This window comes from Candoia aspera, chromosome 1, assembly GCF_035149785.1.
Source record: "Candoia aspera isolate rCanAsp1 chromosome 1, rCanAsp1.hap2, whole genome shotgun sequence".
Classification (NCBI taxonomy): Eukaryota; Metazoa; Chordata; class Lepidosauria; order Squamata; family Boidae; genus Candoia; species Candoia aspera.
In genome coordinates, this window is record NC_086153.1 from 279621805 (window position 1) to 279646617 (window position 24813).

General features: G+C 37.3%; 2 protein-coding genes across 2 annotated transcripts in view; one reads left to right on the plus strand and one right to left on the minus strand.

The window, feature by feature from the left end:
• SPTBN5 (spectrin beta, non-erythrocytic 5) overlaps positions 1 to 16828 on the plus strand; it is a 112741-nt gene extending 95913 nt beyond the window's left edge. The window contains exons 56-68 of the mRNA XM_063318382.1: positions 983 to 1187; positions 1622 to 1816; positions 2805 to 2960; positions 3871 to 4088; positions 4346 to 4535; positions 6825 to 7001; positions 8070 to 8174; positions 10206 to 10760; positions 12999 to 13076; positions 14210 to 14290; positions 15019 to 15110; positions 15750 to 16149; positions 16681 to 16828. Of these exons, the coding sequence (XP_063174452.1) occupies positions 983 to 1187; positions 1622 to 1816; positions 2805 to 2960; positions 3871 to 4088; positions 4346 to 4535; positions 6825 to 7001; positions 8070 to 8174; positions 10206 to 10760; positions 12999 to 13076; positions 14210 to 14290; positions 15019 to 15110; positions 15750 to 15972 (2275 nt within the window). The 3' untranslated portion in view covers positions 15973 to 16149; positions 16681 to 16828. The remainder of the gene's footprint in view (positions 1 to 982; positions 1188 to 1621; positions 1817 to 2804; positions 2961 to 3870; positions 4089 to 4345; positions 4536 to 6824; positions 7002 to 8069; positions 8175 to 10205; positions 10761 to 12998; positions 13077 to 14209; positions 14291 to 15018; positions 15111 to 15749; positions 16150 to 16680) is intronic.
• Positions 16829 to 22921: 6093 nt separating this feature from the next.
• Positions 22922 to 24813, minus strand: part of LOC134507604 (cytosolic phospholipase A2 beta-like) — a 42453-nt gene continuing 40561 nt past the window's right edge. Inside the window, 1 exon segment of the mRNA XM_063318395.1 lies at positions 22922 to 23208. Within this exon segment, the coding sequence (XP_063174465.1) occupies positions 22985 to 23208 (224 nt within the window). The 3' untranslated portion in view covers positions 22922 to 22984.

Consider the following 24813-nt stretch of genomic DNA (forward strand, 5'->3'; position numbering starts at 1 on the left):
GAGTATCCCAGGAAGGCTAGTAAGTTCAGGTTGCTTCTAGGGCTGGCTATTCCCCAGAGGATTTGAGGATTTAAGTGGCTGTGAAGTGAGTGGTCGGAGTCATTAATATGAATGGGCAAATGATACAAGGCATGGGAAAACAGATAAAAAAGGCTGGAGTGACATGCAGAAGCACTTGGGGTAGAACAGAACTATGGGGCTCTTTATCCTTTAACAACTTTGCATATTTGCATACTTGATTAAGCCATTGTTAGCAAAGTGAATGGGAACCCCTTTGTAGTTGGAATTTTTGTACACTTAAGTATCCATGTATGCACATAAACAGCTGGGAATAACAAGGCGTGTTAGGATTTTCATATCACTGTATTCTGTCATTTCTGAATGACATAAATTCCTCATAAGCAATTTCACTTTTTTACTTTTTGTAATATATTGCAATAATGGAAAAAAAAATAGCTACATGTTGTTCTGGTTCAGATTTCTGAACATGAAGCCTTACGTTTGTGGATATTTCTGGTGGTTGCAGGCTGTCAACAAAATGCCAATCAACCCTAACAAAAGAAACAACTTTATTATCTCTTCTTTCTATTTGTTCTGCATTCAGAACATCCTACTGAGGCTTCTTGTTTGTTTGTTTGTTTCAGAATCCATGTTAGTTATTTTAATCCAACTGTCTTCTGTATGAAACTTGCATGTTCTTAAAACAGTGTTTTCAACCTTGGCAACTTTAAGATGTGGGGAATTCTGGGAGTTGAATTCTTTGATAATCAAAATTTCAAATTCCACACGTAGGAGGTTTGGTGGTGTTGTCGTTGTTAGTTGCCGTCTTAAAGTTGCCAAGGTTGAGAAACACTGTTTTAAGAACATGCAAGTTTCATACAGAAGACAGTTTGATTACTACAAATATCACTTCTGATTTATCTATTTTATCATATTTTCTAAAGTGCTTTCTCTCTCTCTCTTCCTCTCTCTCTCTCAATAGTTCAACCCTCCTGCCGAAACTTCAGGTTGTTTTAGAACAGTACCTGTCTCTCCAGGAACAAGCAGAGAAACAAATGAAAGGTTTGCAGGAGCAATCTCAACTTCATCAATTTGAGAGGGAAACCCAATTGGTGGATGCTTGGCTATTGAGCAAACAGAATATGGCTGAATCTGATAACTATGGTCAGGATTTGGAGGATTTGGAGGTAAAACAGATGTAGTCCTTGGAATGCCTTAACTAGGCTATTTTATAGTTCCTGATTCTTGGTTATTAAAAGTTAGGTGAGAGACTGGCTACAGATAGTAGTGGTTGACATACTGTATGTTTATTACTATCAGTTGTTAATAATACTAAGGAACAAGACTGGAAGAACCAGATTTTTAATAAATTTGTACCAAACTCTCAATAAATGCAAAGACATCAGATACATGCACATTTTTTCACCATTTAATTGTGCAAAGGTTTTGAAGATAGCAGTAACCAAAGTGCACACTTTCTGAAAAATGCTGAGTGACTTTCCAAACACTGTTCACTGTTTTTTTGATATTATCTCAAGACTAATATCAAGAAATAAAAGGATTTTGTAGGTATTCAAGATTCTGAATAACTCAGACTTTTATTTCTTTGTCAATTCTACAGGTTCTAGAGAAAAAATTTGAAGATTTTATGAAAGAGATAGAATCTCTAGGCCATGCCAAGGTCCTCCAGATAAATAATTTAGCATCCCATCTTAGAACTGGGTGTCATAGTCAAGTAAGCCACATCCAGAAAAAGACCCAGGATATTCATGACAGATGGGAGAGATTGCAGCAAGCTGTCCAGACAAGAGCAGAGGTGAGCTTCCTGATATCCAGACAAGCTCATTAGAACATGAATGAGCAATGTATGGCTTATGTGTCACATACCACCCCAGCCCTTTTTGTCATTTTTAAAAATTAGACCACCCAAGTTTGGCAGAGTGGTTTTGAGTTTTCATATTACACAGTTTCCTTTTTTTATCTGTTCCATTGTGTCCGATTCTTGGAGACTGCCTGGACAAGTCTCTGCAGTTTTCCTGGCAAGGTTTTTCAGAAGTGGTTTGCCATTGCCTCCTTCCTAGGGCTGAGAGAGAGTGACTGGCTCAAGGTCACCCAGCTGGATTCGTGCCCAAGGTGGGACTAGAACTCACAGTCTCCTGGTTTCTAGCCCAATGCCTTAACTACCACACCCAATTGGCTCTGTCTATTACACAGTAATATGAAATAAAATGTGTTGAGTTTTTAATAGGCTTTATGCAAGTTTTGACCTTCTTGTCTTCCCCAAACCTCCAAATGTGAAAAATGTTAGCCCTGACTCTCCAGTTATCACATCACTGCTCTGCCCTTACAGAGAAAACTTTTTGAAATGTGGCCTCTGTTGCCACAAAGTGGCCCACTCCTGCATTAAAGCACTGCTATTATGATAGAGAATTGTTGATTATATTTAATGAATCACTATATATAAGCAAAAAGCTGATCCATATAATTGAATCCCTGCTGTTACATGTGCAACTGCACATAGTGATTGGTAGAAGCAAGACTTCCCTCTGTGTGATCCTGTACTATTAGGATGAGATTTGTTGACGGGTCCTGGCTGTGTCAAGCAACCACAGCATTTTCCTTTAAAATATGAAGCAGAGGTAGCTGAAATTCATCAGATATTTAAAATGTAATGTATATTACACAAAGTGTGATACTATAGCAATGTGAATCAGTATCCCTGACTTGTGTCCACTGTACTTCATGAGCATTTTTAACTGGTTGGTTAGAGACAAGTCTTACTGATACATTTTTCCCTTCATCAGAATCTCAGAGCAGCTCGTCAAATTCATCAATATGATCGTGATGTGGATGACCTGAAAGGTTGGATGCAGGAGAAAGAGGCTGTTGTGGCCAGAGATGATTATGGTTATGACCTGCCTGGAGTTCAGACCCTCCTTAGCCAACATGAAGGAGTGGAGGTCAGTTGAAACAGCTACCTTGAAAAAACTGACATTATAGATATAGCCAAAAGATCTGACATTTCAGTCTGCAGAAGCTCCAATGATGAGATTATTGTTCACAGCCTTAAAGAAGTTCCCTTGGTTGCTCTATTACTATAAACTCTTGATAACAATCTACACAGGGAACACTTAACCCTTTATTTATTTATTTGTTTGTTTGTTTGTGTGTTTGTTTGTTTGTTTATTGTATTTCGTATGCTTCTTGTGAGAGATATTTGATTTTAAAAAAACTATTAAATCATTCCACAATAGAACAAAAGTAAGAGAGTAACAAGAGTAAACAACATAATAAAAACAAGTAAAAACAGAGTGTAACAGTCTATTAAAATAAAAATATCAGAGAGAATTAGGACTGTTCCTCGCAGCCAAGTCTTCTTCAAGTCCTTGAGTGGGCAGTTTGCTTTGTCCTGACAGATGATCTCTATTCTCCCTTGGTAACACAGTCAGCGAGTGCTGTTGTCCTAACAAGTTTAATTTGGGACATGTTAAAGAAAGTGATTGGTAGAGTTCCTGCTGGTGGGAAAAATGTCCACCATTTTGCTTTCCTAATGTAGGTAGGGGAGCAGGCAAGTATTGTCCAAACCTGTGATGGCGGCTTCTACATTTCCCAGAAGCCCCTTCCCATCTATCAGCTGATCCATGGATGCCTTCTCACATTGGTTGTTTCGCTGTTCTGTCTCTGACTTTCTCTCTTGCTCCATTGGTTCCCTTCTTCACATTGTTTGAGACTGTATTAATGACCAGGAGGAAAAGGTGATTCAGATCCATCTCATTCAGCCTAGTGAAAGGATATGAAGCCCTATGGGAAAGAAGCAATAACTGTGCCTTGAATATTCCAAGTTAGTTAGTTTTCCTTTGTGTATTTCAGAGGGAACTAGCGGCCATCGCAAAAGAGCTGGAAAGGATTAGAGGAGAGGCCTGGCATCTGGGTCGCCTCTACCCTTTACCCAGAGAGAACATGATGAACAGACTTTCTGAGCTCAGTGAGTGCTGGGAGAAACTAGACAGGATATCTGTGGAAAGAAAGCTGAAGTTGCAGCAGGCTGAACAAGTCCAAATCTACTTTAATGACTGCAGAGAGCTGATGTATGTATGAATTAGCCTGATAGAAAGGGGAGCTTCCTTTTGTAATATTAAAGCTGGGGGGAGGTGCAGATGGAACCTTGTTACAGCAAATTTTAAACACTTTTGGATATTCTGTACCCATATCTATATTTTTGGTTATAATACATGCAAAATGTATTTAACACTTTGAGATATATATGGATTAATTAATTACCATGTGCCCCATGTACCTAATAAGGCAATAATCCCCTTTTTTTTAATTTCTGGGATTTCTGCAGAGCCTGGACAAGAGAGATGCATTCCCTGATCGTCTCAGAGGAGTTAGCAAATGATCTTCTGGGGGCTGAATTGCTTATTAAACGCCACGAGGAATACAAGCGTGACATAGACAAGCAGTGGTTGAAATATGAAGATTTGGAGCAAATCGGAAATAATCTGGTGAAGGAAGGACACTTTATGTGCATGGAAGTAAGACACTGATTAAAGAAAGCAATTAGCTTGAAATAGCAGCTATAGCATATTGTGAAGCTTCAGAGTATACACATAATATGGTTAATCTGTTTGCTTCTGTTATTTTAAATTTCTACATTTTTACTGTTGTTGTGAGATGCCTAGAACTACATGGGAATGAACTTTAAATGTTTTAAATGAATTGAATCAGTTAATGAATTCACTGGAATTAGGCCATTGGACTGAGTGAACTATGAACTGCCTTCTTGCAACCCCATCATGCTTGCACTGGTAAATAGGATAGCATAAATTACTGTTAGTATCACATACACATACACACACACACACACACACGGGGAGGGCTCTAGGAGCTAAGGAGCTAAGGCAAGACTGGTACATGGTCAAATCTAGGATTCTTCTTGCATCAACGCAGGAAAGTTTGCATGTTTCATTTCAGCACTTAATATACAAACACACCAGCCTTCACAACTGGGTTCAGAAAGCAGCCATGGCCTGAGGGCAAGAAAAAATTAGGAGCATGCCATCAAGATCCTTGCTGAACCCAAATGAAACTAATGGAATAGGATACTGGTCAGTGAGATGCCAAAGCACTTCTTAGAATGTGCTAGGGCAGAATAAGCATTAGCATGTATGTGGATTGCTACCTATCTGCTTGAAAAAGTACCTATCTTTTTTTTCAAACACTTTTGCCCTGCACTTGTTTCCTGAGCAAACCCTAAACAGTTACAAATCCTATGCACTTACCTTTACTAAAAAGTTTGCAGTTGCCTCACTTTCTAGTTGGAGCTGGTATTCTCTCCCTAATTTTCTTACAGGGCTTGTCCGGAGAGGGACTGCCTATTCTTTCAGAGAGGCTGCAGAACATTTGAGCCTTGCTTCTCTAACTTTCTTATAGTGCAATCTGTTAAACAAATAAAAATACAGTTTTGAAACTGAGGACCTCATAACTTCCCTTGAAAACTGGCAAACTGTGATGCCCCACCACCAAAAGTCAGCAAGAACCAGGTTTCAAGCTTTCCTTATCCTAAACTTCCAGAAACTACATGTCCATGCTTATACTTTGTAAAATGAAATATGAATGGGCCTTTTGGTGCATATGTAGCTTTTCCTTCCTACCTACCTACCTACCTACCAGCAAAGATTCCCAGTTTGTTTAAATTGGAAAATTGTGGGTAACAATCCAACTAACTAGGATACTAAGCAATCATTTTAATTGGGTTTAACTCACCCTACAATTAATCTTAATTCTACACCTCAATCACATAAGCAGTCATTCTTGGAGATGTACTTGCATGAAAATTTTGTATCATTTTTTTCCACAAGAAAAATTACTCTGAATGGTAAAGCCAGCCTTCCCTAATCTGACACTGTCCAGATATGTTGGAACTGAAACTCCAAAAATATTAGCTGAAAATTCTGGAAATTGTAGTCCCAACACATCTAAAGGATGGGAAATGCTGAGGTAGTTAATTTAACTTGTTTCACTTCTTTAAAAATTACTCTGAACCATGTTTCTGAACTGACTTCAACAAACAACTAATTATTGCACTTGCATTTGTGGTATGGATGTACAAATGACTTAGGAGATTCCAGTTTAATTCTCTTTTCAATTGCAAGACTCACTTGTCTTACATTCTCTTCAGAGTGATTGGGGGGGGGCGTGTTGTTAAAACATGGGTGGCATAAGGCACCTAGATAAGGTTTCAAAATAAATCAATTGATCTTGTGATCTAAAAAAAGCACAAACAGCATAGGGAGAGAATAAAATTGCAACTTGATCCAAAAAACCTGGTCAGGCTCAAGGTCCTCCAGAGCTAAACCCAGCATGTGATCCTTAAGAGTCTATGAAGAAGTGGGAAGAAGAGAACAGGATTTATTTGAAAAGTTCCCCATGGTCATGATATCTGAATAGCTTCATACGCTGACCTTTATAATGATACTCAGCTTGCCTTATGTATGATTTGTAAGAAGAACTGAAAATCAAGGGGGGTAGAAATTGTTAATAGATCCTGTTGCTAAGTATGAATTTTGCTGGGCAAAATTTTTTGGGAAACCATTCTGTTTGCATTTCTCAAGATAAAAAATTAGAAGTAATTGCAGTCTCCAAGAACAGATTGGTCATTCCACTGCTATGCATAATTTAGGACTGAATTCCCCAAAGCAAAATAGCTCAAGAGACTTTCTAGGAAGAGGTCACAAACGCAACTCAGCTAAATGAGAAATGAAATGGTTTTCTGTATTTTTATTCCACTCGTTCAGTTTCAATATGGGAATTTGTTTCTCTAGATTGAAGAGGAACTCTCTGAGCTATTGGAGCTAATGCAAAAAGTGAGGGAATTCTGGGACATGAAGAAGGGTTTGTATGAGGAAAACTGGGAGATCCAATTACTGAAAAGGGAGCTGGACTTTGCTGAAGCCTGGTTGACAGCCAAGGAGAGTTTTCTTTCAGATACAGATTATGGGGTAAGCAAGCATAGCATAATGCAAAATGCTAAAATCAGTCCTGTCCCAAAACTAATGTGTCATTTCTCGAACATTTTATTCACCTACTTCTATCTTTTTCCCTTTTTCCCAGAATACTGGGAAATTTCTTCTGAATTTCTCTTGATAGTTTATAAGCTGTCTTTACTGGTGGAAATGAGGAAGAGTGCTATGGCTGCTGTTACTTTCTGTTACACATCTTTCCATCATTCTGTAGTTTTCCTGGCTGCCACACTTCCCATTCTCCAAAAGCCCCACAGGACGGAGGAGGTTGTGTGTTAGATTTATAGCCTGTCTTTCCTTCAGGAATTCAAAGTGGCTTTTGCAAGAATTTTCCTTCATTTTGCCCTCGACAACTCTGTGAGGTAGCAGGGCTGAAGCAGAATGACTGGCTCAAATTCATCCAGTGAGTCTTCCTGAAAATAGACCCACGTGACATAGGCTTATGGCTTAATTGTATAAAACTGAAAGAATTCCCTCCCCAGCCCCAGTGACAGCAAAGCTGACCTTCTATGTATGCACCAATGTTGCCATCAGGAGGGGGGGGAAACTCCCGCTGAAATCAATGCTGGCTGGGTGGAAATTGGTGCAATCAATTTCTAGTGAAATTGGTGCAATCAATTTCTAGTGAAATTGATGCAATCTAGTGAAATTGATGCAATCACTGCATGCTAGTGAAATTGATGCAATCTAGTGAAATTGATACAATCACTGCATGCTGCTGAGCCAATGAATATTGCCACCCCACCCTTCCCCTAAACAAACTGTTCCTTCAAAATTAAATCTTTTTTTCATGTGGAAAAGATAAAGACCCAAATCTTGTGGCCTTCCCAGCATTCACATTCACCATATAACCTCATTAATGAAGAAATGGAATAAGTCATCTGTGCTTCATTAGCTGGAAAGCTTCATAGCCACTCCTCACAGCCAAGTTGGACATGCCTCCATTTCTTCCATTTCTCTCCCCCTACTCTGTTCTTTTCTCTCTGTTTTTTTTTCCCCATGGCCTTTCCATATTAAATGATTGTCTTTATGGGCTTGCTTCCCTAGAATTCTGTGTCTGAAGTTAAACACCTGTTAAAGAAAAATCAAGACTTTGAAAAAATGCTGGAGGCCCAAGAAGAGAAGTTTGCACAGCTGAATAGAAAGACAAAGGTACTGTGTTAAACGTCAAGGAAGGTATGCTGGGGGCAGACAGTACAGTATATAAATACCTTTCATCATCTTTCCCAAACCCATGTGGTTTTATAGTTGAACTTAATAACAAGGTAGCAATTCACTTGACCCAAACCTGGTTTTTTTACATTATGCTTGGCCATTTTATGATTATTTATGGACTACTACATGCAGTAATAGCCCAATTGTTTAAAAAAGAAAAGAACAGCCTCCTAACCAGGTAGATTTAAAGCACAGAAATGATGGGGGAGTGTTTTTAGTTTTTTTTTTCTCAAGTGTCTTGCACATGTGCACTCTGCTGTTCCTGGATAGACCAGTGTCTTTTGCCCCACTCTGAAAACTACAGAGTATTACCTCCTCCAACATTCTCATTTCCAGTATGGACGTCTACAAGGAAATGTCTAGGTAAGTAGAGATCTCTCGGTCTGTGCAGACTTTTCTTTGCAGTCTATGGCTGTCAGGGCCAGAGCCAGAAGTGCTGCTTTTGATGGATGCGTGAAGGAGCCTGTTGTTCCATGGATGTGATCTTGCTGAGAAAAACAGATTGAGACAATGGCAGCTGAGGAATGGATTGACGTCCTGCCCTGATTCTTTTCCTCTCTTAAATCCCAGCTTTCGGCATTCTTACTTGATTTTTGCTTCTCCTGTGAAATAGCTATCACAGAAGGTCATCTACAAAAGCACTACATTTACCAAAGCCTCTCGGCCAATTTTCCAAAAGTTTTCTTCCTCCGGGAAAGAAGAATGTTTTTCTACATCATTCTGAGAATGCTTTTAAATTTCTTTGGTTTTTTTAAACTGCATTATTTTTCAAGGTAGTAGAGTACTCTGGTGTGGTTAGACTTATTCCCTCTGTAGCCTCCATGACTTCTTCTACTTCCCAATCTATGGCCAGCAGTATGTGGTCTGTTAGGAATGAATATTTGTCAAAAGAAGCAAAAATGGTTGTGCATAAGAGTGTTTCTGCCTACTTTGTTATATATAATTGAGAGTCAGTTGCATCAGGAGAAACATTAAAGTAAGTTGAATGCAACACATCCTTAAGGTGTGTAGGAAAACAAGAAGAGATAAGGTCAAGGATCAATGGGTGACATGTGAGCATAGATTAAATACAAAAGAGAGTGAGGAACGTGAAATAACATTGCTAATATAGAAAGAATGGATGAAGATCAAATTGCAAAGCAAATATTTGAGAGAACAGGTTGAGTCAAGAGGAAGGGGAAGATTGAGAAAGTCATGGTTGGATAGAGCTGATGGGATCTTCAGTAAGAGACAAATGAGTAGTTCAGAATAAAAGACAACATATCATTCACTACCTGGTTGTGGTGGAAACAAGGATGGTTGGCAAGGACTGGAAGTATGGAGTCATGTACTGTAGTAAATGGGGGTGGAATAAACAGTTGTTTAATTAGATTTCCTTTTCTCTTATTTCTCACTTTTAATTTCTTTTACCCACTATTTTTCACTCTTTGCTTCCTTTTGCATAAAATCACTTACTCTGAAAGTTTCAGCCCATTACAGAAAGGGAATAGTGTGACGGATATGGATGTGTGTATTTTTGAAGGGAGTTTTGTGTGATCTACCCCTTTGAAGTATATGGTCCTTCATATGCTTGCCAGTGGCTACTGGTGTAAGTTACAGCCAAAGAAATGACAATAGAGACAACATAGTGAATCAGTGGAGCTGCTACCAAACTGCATGTTCTTTTCTTTCACAATGGGAGGGAGGACAGGCATGCAACTTTAATGTTCAGACTCAGATGTGGTTTTCTGGTGGTATAGAAACTATGTGGGACATTGGCAACAAACTTACATACAGGAATGAAACCTTCCTTATTCATATAAACATCTATGCAAGGAATGGATAATTCTATGTGCAGAAGCCTAAATATCATTTGACAGAGTGGCAGGAAACTTGCAAATTTCATATACTAATAATAGATTTTTGATAGAAAGCAGGAGCAGTCTTCTGTGTCTCCTTTCACTCATTCCAAACAATTGTTCCTTTCAGAGAGAATTGAAGCTACTGAAACAAATGACTATAGAAGAGAATGAGCAAATGACAAAATTGATCAAAGTCCCCTCACTAAGAAGGCGACATTCAGATAGAAGAACCACAATGCTTGAGCCAAAGAAAACTCAGCAATCAGCACTTAGGTCCTCAATTCCCAGCTTAAGAGGTCCCCTTAATGTCTCTCCTACCCAAAACTCCAAAGAGAATTTGCACCAATTAAGTCCTGAAGAAGACCTGTTGACAAGCTCTGATTATATAAGTGATTCTCCGGAACCAAGAGTGCTTGGCTTACAGAATTCCATGCCAGAAACTGAGAATGCTTTGCTCCCTTCACTGACCTCAGACTTGAAAATCCAGCAATCTGATATTGGACTTTTGCAGTCACACACTAGTGATTTTAATCCATCAGATGTGAAAAACATTTGTGAAACTTCCACCTCTGAGTCTGAAACTAATGAAGTAAAAACTGTGGATGGTAAAGGATCACCTGACATTTCCCAAACCTTTCTGCACTCGGATTTATCACCAGAAGGATCAGAAACTGCTTCCCAAGTAAGTTGTCAGTAATTTTTGTGTTACCTTTTGTTGACTGAACATTGATTTCATTATTTATTTTTATATAAAATAATCAATGCTGAATCATAAGAAGCATTCCAAAATTCATAATCAGGTGATACCTTTGTTCAGAACAACCAAAAGTACTGCCAATTGTGAACAAAGTTTTGCAATCTTAGATTTCTTTCGTTTGTATGGATCAGTGTTCTCCAAGACTGTATCACTGAATTTCAGCTGCAATCTATTAATGAAGCACAATTTCCTGCCAATTTTCAGGGGGAAAAAAAATCAGGTACGTTGATACTTATTCCCCCCACACACCCCGAAACAGAAGGGAAAAAACCCAAGGCAAAAATTCTGATCTTAGCACCTCAATTATGTAATTTGGTTACATAATTTGGCCATGAATAGCCTTCAGCCATCAAAAATGGGGTGAAGGATAAGGAAAAAGTAAGTCACTGCCATAAAAAAGCTGCTTCATATTAAGAGAAGAGAAAGAGACTCAGACTAAAATAAACTGCTTCCCCTTCCAAAAGTTGACATTTCTCAAATTCTTAGCATTCTTGGAATTGCAGGTTTTAAGTTTCATCTAGGACTGCAGTGATAATGGTTGAGCTCTCAATATTCAAAACCCAATATTTACTTATATTTGATTCTAACCTTACACAAAATAGTTTACTTTTATTCTTTGCCTTTTCAAGGAAAGAGAAGCATGGGGCATTACCAGTCATAGATTCCAATCCACTCACAAAACAGATTGAGCATTTCTTTGTCCCTTCTTTTATCTTTGGGGCCATTTTTCTGGGGCTGCATGAGATTTTTTTCACATAAGGAGACCTTTCTTGGCATCACTGACAGATGCTGCAAAAGTAGCTTCATTTGCTCTGATGATTGGCCTGAGGCATTCTATGCAGCCATTGTCAGTACATGTGATTTGCCCTACTATCCATCTCCTAGGTATCCATCCCTAGTTTAATGATAAAGCACCAGGCCTGAATGAAAAGTCATGCCAAGAAGCAGGCCACCATGATAGGAGATCAGATGCATTCAATTTACTGTACTTTACTTCGTAGTGGTCGTGGGGAATACGTTTTTCAGTGGGAAACTGAATAGGTCAAGAGAAGCTAATTGCCTGGGATGTTCTGCTTGCAGAATGGTTGGTAGTCTGAAATTGCTCATAGTAATTTTATATTTGCTGACCACTAGAGAAAACTGCTGCCCCCAGAGTAAATTAGAGATTTTCCAAATTGAATATAAAACACAGTAATCCTCAAAGTTCCATCAGAAACATTCTAAAATCTCCATAAGCAACATTGTTTATTAGGATCAATCATATTTGTACAAAGGTGAGAGCATCAACTAAGTATATATATGCAGTGCTTCAGATTCAGCAGCAAAACACTGCACAGGGACATGTATACAGCATCCCTGTGCAACTTCTTAAACCAAAGACATCTTTTCCTGAAAAAGAGGTAGAGCTGCTTTAAGGAACTGCAGATGTCCCTTGAGGCTCTGAAGGCACCTTTTTGCATTCAGATCCAGTGCTTTACAGCATATTTATACACATGTACACAGAGAGAAAAAGACATGCATACATGCACAAACTCACAAGATCAGGATGAATGAGACCAAAATCAACCTGTCATTTCAGCATATGATAGAAAAAGGCAACAATTATCATCTGCTTTTCATGACAGAAAGCACATCTTTTTCTTTGAACATATAATTCCTTCCTCCTTAATGCTAGAAATCTGCCATTTCCCTTCTTTTTGATTTATGGTATCTTCTAGTATCACCCAACCATCAGTGAGGCAAAATATAACGTATCCTCATTACTCTGACTTTGACAGAAGAATGGTTAGATTAGTTGGATGGCCCAATAAAACTTTATAAATCACTATGAGGATAATGGCCATCTGCCCAGTCAGTGGCCTCTAGTATGTAGGATTGCTTCAGTAATTCAGTCTTCATGATTCCAGTACATAAAGATTAATATTTCCAAGATGAATATGAGGACTGGATACTTAATTATCTACAGATTTTATATTTCCTAATAAACTCTTAGTTCCATCTCCTCCCACTCTACCTTCCAAGTGTACATTGTGGGTGTGGCATTTTTTTTCTTCATATTATTGTGGAAATAGAATTATGAATGAACTATTGTATTCAAGCTTTCATCACACTAGATTAAATTACACCAGATTAAATTACTTGTAAGAACCTTATGCATTTCAGATTTCTGCAAATCAATACATCATGGAAGGTTTTCTAGAAAAGAGTGACCAGGTCCTTTTGAGAAGGGAAGAGGTATGTGTAAATAGAATACCTGCATGATATGGAAGAAAAGTTAAGGTGGGACATGATCAACCTGAGATTATATTAAACTAATTGTATTTTCCTTTTTTATATGAATTTATCTGAAAAAGCTAAATCAAGGAGAATTCTGGGTACAATCCAAGGATTGATGTTTTCCTTGTCATACATTTCTCTCTTTCAGAGATTTTTTTCTCTCCTTTTTTCCCATCATATTTATTCTAGCCCTTTAAATGTTCCATTTCCATTTATATTAATATTTGTCAATATCTTAATTTATGGAAAAGCTGAACTCTCACAAGGATCATTAATATTTAGTTTACAAAACTTAACCCAGTTTTCCTACCACCAAGAGTTTTGTTTGAGAAGAGAGAGAACTGACTATGTAAACTTCATTAGATCACAGGTGGGTCTCTCTTGGCTCAAAGGTCCACATGGGGCCCTTCAAAGTTAGTTTTACACCTGTGGAGTCCCAGACACCCCTGCCTACTTTTCCCTAAATTGCTGCTTCCTTGTTATTAAGGGAAGCAGGGAAACAAGAGAGCCAGTTTGGTGTAGTGGTTAAGGCACCAGGCCAGAAACCAGGAGACCATAAGTTCTAGTCCTGCCTTAGGCACCAAGCCAGCTGGGTGACCTTGGGCCAGTCGCACTCTCTCAGCCCTAGGAAGGAGGCAATGGCAAACCACTTCTGAAAAACCTTGCCAAGAAAACTGCAGGGACTTGTCCAAGCAGTTGCCAGTAGTCAATGCTGACTCGAGAGCACAAAAAATGGGGGGAAACAACAGCATGGGACAAGAATTTTGCCAATAGTAATAAGGAAGAAGCATTCTGGAGCAGGATCACTGAGATCAGGGCAGTTATAAAGCTTACCCCTCACCAGGGATATTCTGGGTACGGTGTATATTTATGTGCATGGATGCATATATACAGAGAGAGAAAGCGGCATGCCCTAATTACAGATGAAGAATGTCTGTGGCCTCAGGACAGGAAGACATGCTTCATTGTACATTATATAACTGAAAATCAGAGTGGAAGCAAGCCATTAGTGGACAAATAATTTTAAATAACTATGAGATTGATCCCTGTACAGTTTGGAAATTGTTGATTTCATTTTATATTATTTGTCGCCAAAGGCAAGGGATTGGAACACCTTTTATGTTCAACTTGGAAGACAAAAACTTGACTTCTATAATGATGAGAAGGAAGTAATTCAGGTACTCTATTTTATAATCATTTAGTTCTTAAAAATGCATTACAGTCCCATGAAAATCTTCCTCCATCCCTTTTTTTAAAGATATGTTGAATAATGGGACTCTACTTGGTAGACGAAATAGTCTTTTGTATGATGGCTAGTTAAAACATGCAGTTTGGTAAATGACTGTTTTCTAACACCAAGCTTCAGAAATTCACATTAAAAAAAATCAAAACCGCTGGTCAGTATCATCAGCAAAATACTTGTTTAAAATATTTCTGGATCAAATTTAAAATAGATCTATAGATTGATTGATTGATTGTCATCATGGTCCTTGGCAATTTTTATGGAACAATGCAGCAAATTATGACATTGCCATATATTCTAGAACAAAGATTTTGAAAGTTACATTTTGAGAAAAATAGGTTGCAGGAGTTTCCATGGCATAGTATTTCAGGCAGCACAGTCAGGTCCTTTGAGGTACTAGCCAAAATTGCTAAGGCTCAGTTCACCTACTGACAAAGTCCCCTACAATGAATGAGCATTCTCTTGCCACTGTGCATCACAAAAGAGGATAGATTGGGATGGACAGGCCCTGCCTCCAAAATGCCTATTTCCCATTGCACACATTTTTATTGAGAAGTGTCTATGTAATTTCAGAGTTTGAAAATCACTGCTCTAAAGGATATGGAATCAAAAGGATGGGGTAGAAAGTCTTGCTTATTATGTCTTCTCTTTTTCCTTTCTTAGAAAATGCCTCCTGACTTATCACTTAGCATAGCTGGAGCCAGGTGTGAGAGGCTAACAAACTACTCCGGGAAAAAATATGCCTTCGGCTTAAGGTAAAATAGATCACTGTTAATTAGAATCAAATGCAACGCTTTCATTTTGGTAAGCTAAGTATTGCTTAGATCAGAATGATTCTGTAGAACTGAATGCTGCCATTTACGCCATAAGAATCCAACTGCAAATCAAAGTGCCCACAGAATGTGAAAGAAAAATATGACACTTCTCAAGATCAGAGGAGTAAGAGGTCCCCAGCATTGCACATTCCAGCTCTATAAATCTTGCATTCAATGGCAAAAGGAATTTCCTCAGTATGCAAAGATTGAGTTACTATCATCTGTCCCTATCATTCATCCTGAAAAATAAATTCCTCTATCTGTTCACTAGACTAGAATTCACTAAAACATTGTTGCATTTAACAAGAAGAGGGAGAGTGCCTTGGGTCTGAATTAAGCTGCCAATTTTATTTAGGAATTAGGGTAAGTAATTTATCTGAGATCAGTGGATGAGATCTCTTTGGCTTTACTGAACTGCAAAAACTAGAGCTTGTATTTGTTTTCTGGGTTACTAATGTTACTTGTGTAATAAAAAGAATGGGGCTTTTGGTTGATTTGTTTCTATACATATTTTCTTGTGAAAGTATATCAATATATCAAATAAATCAATTAAGTCCTTCCTCAACATATGGTTTACAGAACAAGTGATGGAGCAGAATACTACCTTGCAGCATCTTCTCAAGAGTTAATGGAGGATTGGATGCGAGCATTATGGAGTAACTTGGGTAACTTGATGCAGTCTAAGGAGTATTTCCCCTCCCCTAGGGTGGGAAGTATCTCAGTTTGTCCAGAGAGCCCTTATGAAAAAAGGGACAGAGACAGAGTATTGGGCAAAAGAGGATCATTAATGCTATCTTCTTAGATTATCCATAGCAGTATTTTTTTTTCTTTTATTCCTATGATTTCTTGCATGGATTCTTCAAGATCACAGCAATCAGAAGGAATTTTTAGTCAGTGCAAATGTGGTGAAACCTCAGATAAAATCTCGGATCTCCGCAGCTAGAACTTCTAAACCGTCTAGCAAAGGTCTCCTTCTGAGGTATGCACGGATTTCTGTACATCTGATTATATTTGTTTTAATATATGAAGTTTGTATCCTTCAAAAAATCCAAATAAACTATTGTTTATTTTTTCAATGTGCTCAACAACATTAAAATATCAACCATGATAGCCTTGAACTTTGAGGAGAACAGTACTTGTGTTGCAGCACTAAAACAACAGCACTTTTTCTATCTAGTACAGCTTGGCTGAACGTACATTAGTAGACATTTCAGATTAAGAAAGGAAGAAACAAGAAAAGATGAAAAGCTGTCAAATTTTTATTTTCTTATTGTTTTGCTAGGTGGTTGGACGTATTTTTATTTCTTGATGTTAACTACCATGAAAATACTTATAGCTAAAGGCAGAATAAGTAACATTGTATTTATGTATTTTAAATTTAAATCCTTATTTACATATTCAGTAAAGGAAAACTAATTGCTGCCTAGATTCACATTTGTGAGATGAATGGCCATATAAATCCATTTTAATTAACTAATTAATTAATTCTGTTAATCCTGCTTGGTAACAGGAAAACTCCTTCCTTCAAAGTTAATCAAGAAGAAAGGCCTACTGGAAGTTATGCTGAATCAGAAGTACTGATGCAAAGTTACAGCAAAACCGTTGCTCAGAATTCCAAAGAACCTGGTAATAGTGCAGCATCGTTTTTCCCTTTCCTTAAGATATAGTTAATGAAATAATACAGAATTCTCATATAGAGATGCTGAAACTTTCATAAAACAGAAACAAAGGCATGCTGTGTTTTGGTGGTTTTTTTTAACTTATTCTAATCTTTTGATGACAGTTCAGTTTGCTTTTAATCACTGACCAGAATAACACAGAGGGCACAAAAATATATTCATACCAGTTTAGAATAAAAGCTCATAGTTTCCTCTGTGATGCATGTGTAGATCTGAGTTTGGGATCAGAATAGGCCATTTATGGATTGTATATACAGTAGGTAGTCCTTGCTTAATGACTGTTTGTTTAGCAACCATCCGGAGTTATGACAACGCTGAAAAAACCAACTTACGACTGTTCCTTGCACTTACAACTGTCACAATGTCCCTGTGGTCACATGATCCCGATTCAGGTGCTTGGCAACCGTTGTGCGTTTACAACAGTTGCAGCATCCCACAGTCATGTGATCAGCATTTTTGACCTTCCCAGCCAGCTTCTAATATGCGAAATCAATAGGGAACCACATGACATGCTTAACGACCATGTGATTCATTTAACTGTGGTAATTTGCTTAACGACCACTGCAAAATGGTCATAAAATCAGGTCTGGAATCACTTAACAATTTCATCACTTAGTGACCTAAGTTCCAGTCCCAATTGTGGTCGTTAAGCAAGGACTACCTGTAAAAGATTAAAAGCATTTGGCTTCTTATTTTTAGTTTTCATCATTTCCCCTATTATAAAATATTGTAATGAAAGTGAGGAGTTATGCATTAACTGGTCACCCAGAAATCTTTGTGGCTGATTAGAAATATGAATGAGGTCTTCCCCGCCTAGTCCAATATTCTAACACTATACCAGTCTGCCTCTGGAGGGTTACCCATTGATTGTGGATTCTTTTTTCAAGTGAAGGTTCAATGATAACTTCACACAATGTGCCATACGTTCCTATGATACAAGAGGATAGGACCTCCAGATGGTGCTGGAAAAGACTCCCTTCTAAGAATTTGGAGCACCTCTACCATTCAGTACAAGCAAGCATTGCTCTAAAATAGTTTTTGACTATAACTGAACATTGGCATTGCTCCTGGTTTAACAGATAGAGTCCAACATCAGGAGGACCATAAGTTGGCAGTTCTGAGCTAGATAAGCCAATGCTTAGACTTGGTATAAAGCAGTTTCTTCAAAACTCCGTTTAGGAAAAGTAGATGCACTGGCTTTCTTCTTCTTTTCTCCTTTTCTTTTCTTTTCTTTTCTTTCTTTCTTTCTTTCTTTCTTTCTTTCTTTCTTTCTTTCTTTCTTTCTTTCTTTCTTTCTTTCTTTCTTTCTTCTTTCCATTTACTGTATAAAGCCACCCATCTAAAACAACTCTGGGTGGCTTACAACCAATAAATTTTAGCTTAAGATTCATTAATGCAAAATATACCTTCTACTATTGAACTACAATCATGTCACTCAGCAGAAAGGTCATGATGTGTAGAATTAAATTGTCAGCAGTTTTTAATTGCATGGTTCACCATACAGGTTTTGTAAGATACCTATGTTAAAATAAATCAGTCTATTTTATTTTATATACAATTTCTATTATCTTCAGTTTCTGAATGAGCCTTTCTCATCCAGTGCTAATCATTTTTTTCAGGGGGCAGAGCTGAGCCCATGGTGAGCATAACAAACAACTTAGACAATCTTGAGGCTGCAGTGAGATCTGGACCAAAGAAACGGAAGGGGATCTTTAAACATCTTTTCAGCAAGAAATAAAAGCAATACAGAGTGCTTGAATCTCCTAGAGATGCTAGGTTCTTAAGTTCATTTCACCCTATTGCTTTCAGGATTGATGTAAGAGGTACAAATGAAAAAGCAACGTGCACACTATATATTGAACAGGGATTCTACACCTCATGTGCATTTACACCCCTCCAATATTTCTGCCAAAAATTATAAACAAGTATCACTTAAATTATGTAACACCAAGAATTTAGAATTGTATGCATTTGAAAGCCATGAAAGTGTGATGGTAACACCGGTCAATCCCCAAGTTTATCTATGCTGTCATCATAATTATTTAGCACGAACTTAAGGAGAGAGAGAGGATATGAAGCGGTCTCCATTAATACAAGAACTTCTGGGGTCAAATATTAGCCACATCACCCTCCTTAACATCCCCAGGAGTTTGAATGGGGGAAAGTAAGAAATAGGATTTCCATTTAATGAAGGATCTTGGTTGTATGAAAAAATGCACTGTAGGTATCTCTGAGCATATATTTCCTCTGTGCAGACATCAGGGATAGGAAAGCTTCACAATCTTGCTGGACAAGCAAAATAGCTCCTTATATTGGGGTGGTCCTTCCATTGTCCCTGATTATTCCTTTAAAAAACTAAACATCCAGATTTCATATTTTTTAAAAAAAACTTTAAAAATTGAACTCAGTGACACACTAGCACAAGAAATAAAGTGGTATATATTTTCAAAGTTTGAAAACTGTTTTCTAAAGAAAAGATATAGTGTAGAAACCAGATTTTATTCTGATCTTTTCTTATTTTAAATTAATGAAAAACATTTTCATGCATTTCTTAAATAAATCCAGTAACACACAAGGAGTGTAATGTATGTGTTTTTTTATGAAGTGATGATCAATATATACTACTACATATGTATTTAGTTTTATGATTTTTTCACAGTAATAGAGTACAGAATCCTCTGGTAAGGAGAATTTCTGAACAATAGTAGCTTTTTCTCAGATTAATCTCAAAAGACTTTATGTGTCTCGTTCTACAATGGGCAAATGTGCAAACTTTTTTTTAAAAAAAAAAGGTTAACCAATAACCAATAGCTGTCAGGCAATAACTACCAGGGGTTAAGCTTCCATATTTGGAGGCAATTGTGTTTTGAGCAGATCTTCATGATAAAGAGATAGGCCTTCATTTAATATTATTCCACCTGTGAGATAATGTTTGAAACTTCAGCATTGTCATTAGATAGTTAATAGAATATTGTAAACATCTTCAAGAAGCAATTATATGGAAAGCCGGATAGAAATATATTAAATAAATGCCTTAATGCACCAGAAGACACACCTTTAATAAATCAAGATAATAAACTAAGCTATAGGTTAATTTTTTAAAGCATATAATCAGAATTTGATTCAATATCTGTTGAATTACATCAATGTGGTTTTAGAATTTCAAACAAATAGTTAATCCCTAAACTGCCGCTTTCTGGTTTTAACTCCCAAGTTGATCTACTCAGAAATAAGCCTTATGGAGTTTGCTGAACATTTCCAGGGAGATGCAAATTAGACTGTGGTCCAAGAATCCAACCAGACTTACTGGCTCTCAAGTACCTGCTTTAGTTTGTCAAATTGTCTAATAAAAAAAATCAAAATATATAATTTAAGTCGACTTTGCTATACGTGGGATATGCAAATATGTCAGAGAAGTTCCTAAAGCGGTATAAATCAAATCAACCCAATAATTTCTGGAGATGTACAATTATTTGCCCCAGATAGAGCTTAAATCTTAGGTACAGAGATTTATTAATGCTACTATCGGGTTCATAGCTACAGAATATTTTCCAAAGCATTCATGCACAAATGGGAATCAGATTTCATGGTGAATTTGAATCTATTCTTTCTAACTGTCCACCATAATTATTTTCCCATGCAACATCTCAACATGTTTTGCATGTCAAGTTAAAACAATCAGGTATGGATAACAATTTCTGAATAGGCAGAACACTTTTGCCAACAGCAGGTCTGTTACCCTGTATTATGTTCCATCATGATATATGTTAGGACAATGCTGGATTCTGCTTTTCCAAACAGAACAGCTGGATTAGTGAGGGTGACAAAGCAATTCTGTGCTTCTCTGACTGATTTCACTTCTATGAGGCACTACCACTTTCCACGTCCTATTTAAATAAATATGCCATTGGATAAAACAACTGTCTGGAAACACCTGAAAAGCCACCTAATGTTTGGCTAAGTTCACAGTAAGCTATTGTTGGTTTGTTTAACTATGATTTTTTAAAATTCTTGGCTAGGTTTCCATTATGCTAAACCAAAGTCGAACAAATTATGTGACATAGATGTCTACAGCTAACCACAATGATGCCATAATGATGAAATTGTGCCATCATGATGCAAGCTTCGCTCTTGTATTTGCATCACAATGTGACAACACAAATTCCAACATCCCCCCTGCCCTGAGAATGCCTATGTTACATGATGGCTTAGTGTGATTATGAGTCCAATCTAATATTTCCAGTGTTGATGGGTAGCAGGTCTCAAATTCGTTCCATAAGGTCTCAGGTGGACACCTTTCTAATTCCCGAAGCTGAATCTGTGTCTTATTTCTGCACCCTGCCACTTAACTGCAGTACCTCTCCAGGTTGACAGAAGGCTAATTACAAGCACGTTCAAAAAAACATTGCTGAGAATTTCCTTTTTTTCCAAAACTTAATTTTGTTGCAAACAGCAAAGAAGAATGTGTATATGAGTTTGCACTGAGGACACATTCTCCTTGTGCTATATGGAGTTACAGACCTAGACTTAAACTTATTTCAAGCATAGGCAATGTGGTATGGATTGAAACTGAACTATTAATGAATTATTAGACATTGAGACAGTGCAAACACATAAAGCAATATTCCCAATAATTTCATTTAAATTATAAAATATTTTTTCATGTTTAACTGCTATCATTCACAGGTGAAATGTGTCAGTCATCTTAAAATAACAAAAAGTAATTATTTTACAAGTAAAAATTGATCCTTGTCTATATGCTACAACTACTTACAGCTGGAACTGAACAAAGACAAGTCAGTTCATGTTTTTCTGCAAGTGCTAAAATCCAACCACATCTATTCATTTCCAATATAGTAGTAGAGGATACGTAAGTTCTTTTAAAATGTTATAAAGAAATACCATTCTGGTTCAATTACTTCAGAAAACAGTATGTCATCGATTTCAGTCAACAGCCTCTCCTAAGTCACTTATAAAAGTAACTATTGTATAACACCAGTAGGTAATATTTGAATGTGCATCATTTCTTGAGCTGACCTTTACAAGCACATCTAAGAAATAAAATAATAGAATTACCGGTACCAAGTCTAAGCAAACAAAACTGATCAAAATATAGGTTGATAATACAGGCACACAAACTAGGGCTTACCTGATATGGGATGGCTATTTTAAAAAGTAAATGAGTTTAAAAGCCATTGGGCACTGCTGAGCTTCAGGATTTAGCGACCATGGTCTAGAGAACAGATTTCCTGATGTTTGGCCAGCAACTGTGGTTGGCATCTTCAGAGGCAAAGTGGTCTCTCACTCTCTCTCAGCTCTTACCAACCTGCATCAATTGTAAACCAGCTTGGCTAAAGGCAAATCAGTAGTCAGAATGCCTGGCTATAAAGACAGGAGCCCAGCCAGTTCTTGCTCAGTTGCCTGTGGTCTGCTTAGCAGACCACTTTACCTTCTAATGATGCCAGCCACAGTTGCTGGTGAAACATCAGGAAATCTGTTGTCTAGACCACCTTGAAGCCAAACACTCCCCAACAGATAACATCCATGGAAGCTTACACCAGTATATTTAGTTTAGAAGCCACTTGCTAAATCAGTCAGGAGTGGGAATTATCCAAGCACCCAAAAACTGCAGCATATTTTTTTTAATATTTTTTTTAATATTTTGTAATTTTATTGTATATTTATTGTTTTATTGATTATTGTTGTAAACCACCCAGAGTCCCTCTGGTGGGAGGAGATGGGCGGTGACAAATTTGATAAATAAATAAATAATGACAACCAATTAACATTACCTCAAACAATATTTATTTATTTATTTATTTATTTTTCAAATTTATATAGCTGCCCATCTCACAAACAAGCAACTCTGGGCAGCGTATGAAGAGCTAAAAACAATCAGTAAATATTTATTTATTTCTATCCCACCTTTATTATTTTTATAAATAACTCAAGGCAGCAAACATACCTAATACTCCCTCCTCCTAATTAAAAATATTAAAACCCAACTAAAACAAAAATAAAAGATGAAGGGATGTTAAAAATAATATTTTATTTATATTTCAAATTTCCTAAATAAATATATTCCTAAAAATATCATGCTACATGTTGGAATTCTTCTCTCTAGGAGACAAATTATCATTCTTTATCATTTCTGGACCAACTATGTCGCTTTTTCTGTATAGCACATTGAATGGCTTGGAAGATTAAGTCTTTGCTATAAAGAATATTGTAATTGCATAAATTTAGTAGTTTGTCAAAGTCTTCTTCAGAAAATGTTACATTTATGGTTTTATAAGGTGAGGTGTTCTTGTCCAGATTGATTTCACCTTCATTCATTTCTGAAAGACTGCGTTTGACCCCTGAAATGTTAAAAAAGTGAGTGAGTGTACCTCATTTGGAATAAAACAATGCCAAGGTAAAGACTTAAAACATCAGGTACTTGGGAGCAAAATAAATTGGTCTTATGTCAACTTATCTATTTTGTGCCCTCGTTTTCTGGAGATGACATAGCAATTACATATTGTTAGGCATTCTCCATTTTGCTGAACAGTGGAAGTTAAAATTATGTACTATAGAGAAAGCACTTCAGATCTGGAATTATTATTGCAGTATGTCAATGAAACTCCAGATAGAAATTCCAACAATCAAACAGGTTTCTCCAGGAACCCCCTTCTTCCAATCAACTGAAAAAGGGAGAAGTTTTCCTGTAAACTTTTTTAAAAATCTGGCATAACACAGAATATAAAATACTGCTTTCAACCCTCATCCTGACAGATCTATACCACCTTCCTGGTGAAACTACCAGTCTTTGCAGAGCATGGAAGGAATTCTTTTTTTAGCTATTAGTGCCCGTTAAGGAAATATCTTCAGTTGATAGTTACTGACCATGGGTAGCCTTTTCAGGTATTTAAAGTATTAATTTTAACAGCCATAAATAGCTTGCAAGGAATTGCTTCCAAATGTAGATCTGGGTGGCAACACAATAAGAGATTCTTTTTTAAAACAAATTGAAAAGGTCCTTCAGAGAGTAGTTGAAATTAGGTGTTATTACAGCTCTGCCAATTGCTTCTTGCATGACCTGGAACTGAAAAACCCTAAAACAGTCTGAGCAATGATTAGGCAACTTGTCTTTTTCTCCTGTACTTGCACATCTGGTTCAGTCTGGACACGTTCCGGAGAAATACAGCTGCACATTTTGGAATGCCAAGGGTGTGGTGGTGTTGAAGCCTCCCAGAAATATGCTTATGCTCAGAAGCTTTTGCATAGAATATGAAAATGTTTGTAGTGAATATATAAAAATGATTTTATGAGTAATCTTGGGAATGATACTTGGTGTGATTGGAAGGCCTACTGTCTCTGATTACTGGTTAGCCCCCATCTCATACTCTGTTACAGCTGCAATCTATAGCTCAAAAGTGTGAAAGCCTTACTCCGAAGAGTTCCTATTTGCTTGTCTCCAGATAACAGGCTGGAGCTAAAGCAGAGCACTGAGAATCTTTGTTCCAACATTCTTTCCATGTAGTCTCATTGGACTTCAATAAAGAGGAGGGTGGAATCTTATGCAAGGTCCATTATGGGCAGCTGTGTGCATCCACCCTCCTCACCCTGCTACATTCCCATGCTCACATTAACTGCTTATGATATTTTTAGGCAGATTTTTTTTCTTTTTTTATAGCTTAGCTGTTTGGAAAAATAAGAAAGACAAGCAGAGTCTGCTGTCCAGAAACGAGCAACTCATGGGCTGTATGTGGCCTCCAAGCATCCCTATAGGACCTCATGATCTGTAGAATTCAGTGACAAAAGAGCAAAATTTTAGTGAAAATTTCCTGCCCCCATCCACAGCCCAACAGAAAGCCATAAAATTTTAGCCACACCCCTCCTAGGCATCCCTGGATGACCTCCGGAAGATCAAGGGCTGAATTGCAACCTTCCAATACCTGAAATATTGCCCATCTGTGCTTAGA